Here is an 8,153-nt window from a genome sequence, read left to right as displayed (position 1 = left end):
GCCAACTGTCTCTTTCTGTTTTAAAAACAAACTGTTGCCCACATGGCAGGCAGCTCGAGCCTATTACAGGTGCCGCTCCTTTGTGTCGTCTCCAGGCTCTGGTATGCTGCTGTGCCACAAGGTATTACAGTAGATCGGGCCAGGAGACCTGCAGTCCCCTGCCCTCCGGATTTAGCTGTCGGGACTTCAGTACCCACGCAACCACGGACTCTGGTATCCGGTTCCTAGCACTCAGCTCTGGGGCAAATTTAATCACAGCTCCACTCCCCAAGTTCTGCTTGACTTCACTCCTACTGACACCTGGTAAGGGGACCCCTCCTTGCTTCCAGGCGTGACATTCCTCCCTGTGAGAGAGGCAATGCCACTGTGGCAACCGAACTCCTGGGGTCCCACAGTGATGAGCGAGTATACTCATTGCTCGGGATTTCCTGAGCATGCTCAGGTGATCTCCAAGTATTTTGGCGTGCTCGAAGATTTAGTGTTTGTCGAAACAGCTGCATGATTTGTGGCTGCTGAACAGTCTCAATACAAGTGAGGAATGACTGTTTATTAGTAATTCCACACATGTATTCAGGCTGTCTGGCAGCCGCAAATAATGCAGCTGCAGTTGACAAACACTAAATCTCTGAGCACACTAAAATACTCAGAGATCACCCGAGCATGCTCTGGAAAACCCAATCAACGAGTATAATCGCTCATCACTAATCAGTGGTCATTTATAGTACTCGACACAACCACAAGAGTATATATAGAGCTTGGAAAGGGTAAAAGATCCATGGGCTCCCTTGTGTAGCTGGTCAGCAGGGATGATGGATCTCAGATCCTCAGTCACCAATTCCTTATTGATGGACATCCTAAGGATAGTCCTTTAAGGTGAGTTCACACAGGGTATTTTTGCTGCTTTTTTTCTGCAGTAAAAACCTGACCTTGGCAGGAAAGAAGCTGCGGCAAAAACACAGGTTTAGGTGCGTTCTTGGTGCGTTTTTTGGTGCAGATTTGGTGCGTTTTTTTTCTCTCTTTCTTCATGCTAATGTCCTTGACTTTTCAGCAGCAAAAACGCTGCAAATAATGATACCTGAGTTTTTGCAGTGTTTTTGCAGCGTTTTTCAACAGCTATTCAAACCAATGGGTGAAAAATGCTGCAAATTGCTGAAAGAAGTGAACAGGCTCTATGTCCAAAAAAAACCAAAGTGTGTGCATGAGATTTCTGAAATCTCACAGGCTTTGCTGGTACTAAAAAGCAGCTGAAAATTAGCATAAAAAAAGCAGCAAAAATGCCTAGTGTGAACATACCCTAAAAGTGAATTTTGTATCACATGGAGATAATCATACGATCTTTAGAAAAGACCCGGCCACTTCATAGCCAAAACTATTTTCAGCACATATTTCAAACACATAAAAGTGAAAGGTGCAAAAATCTGCTTTATTCCATAGGTAATTTGCCATGTTCACATTGCCATTAAACAATTTAAGCGATATCTGGGAAGATGAGCCGTCCGTCTACAATTGATGGGGTTACAAGACCTGGGACCATGTCGAGTAACAGAACAAATAGGCGATTGTGCTCCATTGGCTCCTGTAGTGTTCATCCAAGAACAAAGGAGGGGTTGGCACAAAGACATTAGATACATTCTACTGAAATGTGAATTTGCCAGATGACAGACCCCAATTTCCAACAGTGATGGATTATCCCAAGGACAAATCATCACTGTTGGTTGTTTCCTTCGGCTTCGATGCAGCGGAGGAAGATTTTATAAATTTTGAAATTACTGAGACAAACTGTTTAATAAGGAAAATGTATCAACGAGGTATGGCACAGATTTCATGTGTTTGAGGAGCGTTTGTAGTCCCCTGCCAAGGTGTGAGGTCCAATATTGCCCCAGCCGGGGCCTGGAAAGTAAAGTTTTGCAATAACGTTGTGAAGAAGAGGAAGAGCTCCATTTTAGCCAATGTTTCTCCAGCACAACTTCTCTTTCCTAGAAATAGATAAAAGAAGAAAATGTTTAGAGAGAATAACATTGTTTTTGAAATAAAAAAAAATAAATTTTTAAGGAGGCCTCAAAATTTAGATCTTGGAAAGAAATGATCTTTCTTGTGGAATTCTAGCAGATAGCACTAACTTAGGCTGGTTTCAGTCCGTGTATGGAGTGCGATGTGTGGGTCAGCCATGAGTCTCTTGAGATAAACTCAACAGTCTGAGTTACATAAAAATTGTGAACTCGGATATATTAGAGATATCCTCCTCTTGGAGGAAATCTATGTTGCTTAGACAAAATGTAACACAATTTTTTGGTATTTTTACATTGTTTTTACAAACAGCCCATAATTTCTAATACTGTTTTACCATATTCTTTTATTTCCATAGAATCTGACTCATTCTTTAAAGAGTTAAAATAATGTACTTATATATTCATTTTTGCCAATATAAGACATTTTTAAATCTACCCTTTCTATATATCACCCCCTATGTATGATGCTCCATGCTCTCCTTACTCTCCAGTTGCCACTGACACTTTTGCACAGTATTTCTTGTGGCCCTGGACGATCATGCATAAGTGCAGTGTTTCTCAGCTGGCTTCCTGACAGCATAGCTCTGCTTCAGGATTTGTCTAGATCAAATCTTTTAATGTGAGCGATAAGGTCATGGAAAGGAGAGATGCCTCCTTCATTACAGTGCAGAGACCTCATAGCAGTATGCAGTAGTGTGTGGGTGTGCTGGTAATTAAGAGGAGGTGACTGTATACAGGAAGCTGGGACGAGCAAAATACTGCAGGATGAGCCTCTGTATACAGGGGGATGAGAGGAGAGATATACTGCAGGATGGAGCTCTGTATACAGGGGGACGAGAGGAGAGATATACTGCAGGATGGAGCTCTGTATGCCGAGATCTGAGAAGAAAGATATACTGCAGAATGAGACTCTGCATACAGAGGGCTGAAAAAAGAGATATAGGGTGGGAATCTGTATTTAGGGGCTGAGTGGAGAGATATACTTCAAGTTCGTGTTCTGTATACAGGGGGCTGAGTGGAGAGATATGCTCCATGCAAGAGAGGACTGTATACAGAGACTGAGATTAGTTGAGCTGTGTTTGTTGATGCTTAGAGACTAGTGATGTGAAACTGCAAATGCCATTGTATTGATTCATATGGCAGAGAATTATCTTCTAATATGAGCATCAATAGAGAGTTATATGCAGTTACACAAAACTTATTTGCAACAAAGTTCGAAACCCTAACCATGGCATACAAAGCTATCCACAGCCTGTCTTCTCCATACATCTGTGACTTAGGCTCCCGGTACTTACATCAATATCCTCACAAGATCCTCACAAGATCTCCTTCTCTAGTCTCCCGTTATCTCCTCTACCCACAGTAGATACAAGATATATCCCCTGCTTCCCCCCTATTCTGGAACTTGCTTGCCCAAATTCATTTCAAATTAACTGTTGTTTCCTGTTTTCTGTAGCTCAATTATCAGCTTTGCTGTGTAGAATGGAACAGGAAGAGCAGAGTCATTAATATCCTTAGAGAGTACGCAAGCTAATAACAGAGTTATCATACTGCTTGAGATCTAGTTAAAGCAGTATTGTTAAGGCAAGTTTACATGGATATTATGGAAAAAAAAGTCAACCAACCCTCACTAGAGGCCCTCAGACCAATAGATACTCTATGGGGATCGAACAATCCTTAGTATTAATTTACTCATTCTTAATAATCTTTAACTTTGTTGGCAGCATATCCCCTCTTTAAGTGGGAAAATGTGCTGCTGAAAATGATGATGTACAGTATAGTGTTCTGTCTCCGACATCTAATCTCTGATTATTTGTTTGTAAATATTTGCAATATTTTACTGGTGAGAATATGGAGAAATTTACATGTAAATAGACTGTATTTGTTTGCAGTGTTTTGGCTCCCTCTAGTGACCAGAGCCATAACCGCAGTCTTATCGGTTTTTCTTTCACTTTCATGTCTGAATCTTTTCCCTCCTTTTGCAATGCATGATGGTAGTTTGCAAAGCATTATGGTTAGCTCAGCCTCCATCTCCCTCCACTTTCCCCCATTTTCTCTCAGCCTGCATCCTGGAAGCATCTCATCTTTCATCTCCCCTTGTGATTGCATCACCGATATGTACTCATGCTTTCTGTAACATGTCTTATTTAGCATGGTTTAATCAGTCCTGCGCCCCGGTCAGCTATTAGTGTGCAAATGTTCATTCATAACGTATGCTATGTATAACGTGTACTTCTACTATGCCCCTGTACTGATTGTATTGTATATTATGTTTGTATTGTAGTTTCACCGCGCCAATATATCAAGTTCAATAAAAGCACAGACTCAACCTACAGTCTCCTTATTGGACTCCGGTAGAGCGGTTTAGCTACCTGTATAAGCTGCAAATAAAGTCTGGCTTATTTAGTGAGGACAGAACATTTAGACTGCATAATAAAGGCCATAAGATGTCAAGTAAGTAATTTTTGTTGATTAACCTGTGCAGAAGGACCTTACACACAGATAAAGCTCAGCATGCAGCTCTCCCAGTCTCAGGGAGCAGAGACTGCACTCCATTAATATCTGGTGGAAAAGTCCATGACATTTATCTAATGACTGTCTCTAGGGATGAGCGAGTACTGAAGTATTCGAACTCGCCATACTCGTACCGAGTATACCCTTATACTCGGGTATTTGGTACGAATAGTGAGTCCAATGATAGTCAATGGAAAATGCGAGTAATTGTCTGCTGTCTGGGGGTTGAGGAAAAGGCTAAAAAATGTGTAAATGTTAAAAAAAATGTGTTCTGTAAACAAATGTATATAACATGGGGGCACCTGGTCAGGGGCTGCATGATTGTTTTTACACCACTGCTTCACTAGAATGTACAAACACTATTTGAAGTCCTGTGTTTTTTTGCCGGCAGAGTGGGACTCGTACGCCACTTACGCAGTGCCAGTGATATATCAGAAGTGCCGTAAGAGCGAGTGATGATGGAGGCGATCTGACAGCTAAGTGTGTAAGTGGTGTAAGGGGAGCAATCTGCCCTAGGGGCTGTGTTATGGTTAACGCAGGAAGAAGCCACCCATCATCATCATCACAAGGGATTCACAATAATAAAGCTTGGACTGTCCTTGTTGTGCCACTGCCCAATGTGTAGGCATAGACATAGTGTCTTCAAAACATTAGCCCTAGGGGCTGTATCATGGTTGATGAAGGAAGCAAGGCAGGTCTGAAGGGCCAAACAATTATGATAAAGCCAGGACTACTTGCATAGAGGTGGCTGTGCCCAGTGTCCAGGCATAGCCATAGTGTCTCCAAAAATATGGTTGATGAAGGATGAAGGTTCTCACTCTCATCATAAGTGCCTCCGATGGGAAATATTAATTAACGTAACATGAGGTGCATGTGTCAGAAGCAGGTTTTGAAAACATATGTAAGAAGAAGAAAAAAAGGGGCTTGTATGGGAAGGAATGGATGTGATCACCAATTTAAAAAAAAAACATGTTGGGTGACTTTAGGTTGGGATACTGTCATCTGGAGGGCTTAAATACTGTTGCGAAATCCAGTCCTTGTTAAATTTTATCAGAGTCAGCCTGTCTGCATTCTCTGTAGTCAACTGTGTGCCTGTATCTGTGATGATTGCCCCAGCGGCACTGAAAACACGCTCTGACATCACACTAGCAGCAGGGCAGGCCAGCACCTCCAAGGCATAGAAGGAGAGGTCGGGCCAACTATGCAGCTTGGATACTCAGTAATTAAACGGTACAGAAGCTTCAGGAAGGACGCAGGTATGGTCACTTAGATAGTCGTTGACCATCTTATTCAACTTCTCCCTCCTTGACATTGCTACTGTTCCAGCTAGTCCTTGGTGATGAGCCGGTTTATTGAAGATGGCCCAGTTTGTGGGCATTTTACCACCACCTCTTTTGGACCTGCTTGGCGTATCTCTCCCCATTAATGCATGCTGTTGCACAGAGCTGGTATCTCTGCTAGCAGTGGTGTCTGAGGGTGCTGTTGCCATCAAATGATCGAAAACGGCCTTCTTGAAGAATTCCATTGTGAAACCTCTTGGTGACTGCAACAGTAGCGAAGGAAATTTGTCCTTGTACCGTGGGTCTAGAAAGGTGGCCAACCAGTATAGGTTGCTCTTGAAAATGTGGATTACGTGAGGGTCTTGGCACAGACAGTCAGATATGAAGTGTGTCATGTGTGCCAAGCTGCAAAGAGGCAAATGTTCTGTGACCCCTGAGGGAGGAACAATACCCATCCTCTCCTGACACTGACTCTCCTCCTCCACCTCCTCCTCTTCAGCCCACTCATGCTGGACAGACATCAAGCTGGGGTTGGGATTCCCCTCTGTAGCTTGAGGTTTCACCTCGGTACCACTAAGAAAGAAATCCTCTCCCTCCTCATTTTCCTCATCATCTTCATCCCTCAATGTTACCTGATGATATTGGCTGGGCTGGGTAGGATCACCAATTGTGAAATCTTGCTCCATACCCAGCTGCTGGGCATGCAAAGATTCCATTTTTTGATTCTGCAGCAATTTTTTCAGCAGACATAGCATAGGGATGGTTATGCTGATAATAGCCTGATCACCGGTCACAAGCTTGGTGCAGTACTGAAAGTTATCAAGCACCTCACAAATATCAGCGATCCACACCCACTTGACAGTTGTTATGTGTCTTGGCTGAGTCTCAGTGTGATGGGCATGTTTAAGCTGGTATTCAGAAAGTGCCCGCTGCTGTTCACTTACCCTTGCCAACATATGATATGTTGAGTTCCATCGTGTTGGCAGGTCGCAAATGAGTCTGTGGTTTGGCAAATTAAATTGCTTTTGAAGCACTGCAAGACCGTCAACAGTGGTTGAGGAGGGGCGGAAATGGGTGCAAATACGACGCACCTTCTCAAGTAGGTACTGCAAGTCAGGGTATGTTTTTATAACTTTCTGCACCACCAGGTTCAGCACATGAGCCATGCATGGCACGTGTACCAGCTTACAGAGCTTTAAAGCCGCCACCAGTTTACGTACATTGTCGCAGACAACCAGACCAGGTTGGAGTTGCAGTGGGGAGAGCCACTGATCGGTCTGTTGCTTAATTCCTTGCCACAGCTCTGCTGCAGTGTGTGGTGTTTCACCTAAGCAGATCAGCTTCAGCAGAATGTTTTGCCGCCTTGAAGATTCGCTGTTGCACAGCTCCCAACTTGGGAGTGATGTGGAGTGTAATTCAGCATAGGATGACAAGGTGGAGGAGGAGGAAGAGGGGAGACTGGACGCATATGATGAGGTGTAAATCCTGATTGAGGTTGGGCTCGCTATTAGTGGTGTGGGTAGGATATATGTTGATGGTCCAGTTTGAGACTTTGTCCCACCCTCCACCAGGTTGAGCCAGTGTGCCATGACAGAAGTATATTGTCCCTGGCCACAAGTACACGTGTCTGTTGTAAGATGGACCTTATCGGTTACAGTGTTAGTGAGAGCATGCTTTAGATTTTTTAAGATGTGCTGGTGTAACGCGGGGACGGCACACCGGGAAAAATAGTGCCGGCTGGGAATCGAGTATCGTGGGGCAGCCTCAACCAAAAGATCATGGAAAGACTGTGTCCCCACAAGCCTAAACGGCAACATCTCCATGGCTAGCAACTTGGCAATGTGCGTGTTCAGTATTTGTGCCTGTGGGTGTGTGGCTTGGTATTTCCGCGTCCTTTCATACATCTGGGGCACGGACAATTGGACGCTTTCCTGGGACAAACAAGTGGATGAGCTTGTTGTGGCCTGTGTCTGCGCAATTGCAGCTTGTGAGCAAGAGGTATGATGATCACCTGCTTCCTGCCCAGCAGATTGGAAAGGACGTATCACAGGCGACATGGCAGTGGTTTGACCCGTGGTCGTAGACACTGATTTGGTACCCTGTTGGTCAGCCCACCAACTAGGGTGCTTGGCTGTAATACCATGGCCGCCGGGGGGTAGCTTGTGCGGCCGCTCCAGTACTCAAAGTGCTGGAGGCTGTTTTATCACCCATATGTTGTTCACTTTGGGGACCCAATTGACTGCAGACAGAGGCTAGAATCAACTTTAAAAACTCAGCTTATTCTCTTCAGGGCACAGCACGTCCAATACAGTAACAGGACTCTTTACTTGGTAACAGCAATACATCTTCA

The 8,153-nt window shown here is 44.1% G+C and overlaps 1 protein-coding gene across 5 annotated transcripts in view; it reads right to left on the bottom strand.

Moving 5' to 3' along the window:
- Nucleotides 1-1,404: 1,404 nt before the first annotated feature.
- The window catches only part of LOC141098559 (cytochrome P450 2K1-like), a 111,729-nt gene continuing 104,980 nt past the window's right edge, over nucleotides 1,405-8,153 (bottom strand). For all 5 annotated transcript variants that reach the window (XM_073586454.1, XM_073586453.1, XM_073586455.1 and 2 more), the window contains exon 10: nucleotides 1,405-1,976. In XM_073586454.1, the coding sequence (XP_073442555.1) occupies nucleotides 1,801-1,976 (176 nt within the window). In that variant the 3' untranslated portion in view covers nucleotides 1,405-1,800. The remainder of the gene's footprint in view (nucleotides 1,977-8,153) is intronic.

This window comes from Dendrobates tinctorius, unplaced genomic scaffold (genome assembly GCF_039654945.1).
Source record: "Dendrobates tinctorius isolate UK_male_01 unplaced genomic scaffold, ASM3965494v1 ptg000093l, whole genome shotgun sequence".
Classification (NCBI taxonomy): domain Eukaryota; kingdom Metazoa; phylum Chordata; class Amphibia; order Anura; family Dendrobatidae; genus Dendrobates; species Dendrobates tinctorius.
The sequence above is the reverse complement of the archived record's forward strand: the minus strand, read 5'-3'. Positions and strand labels throughout refer to the sequence as shown.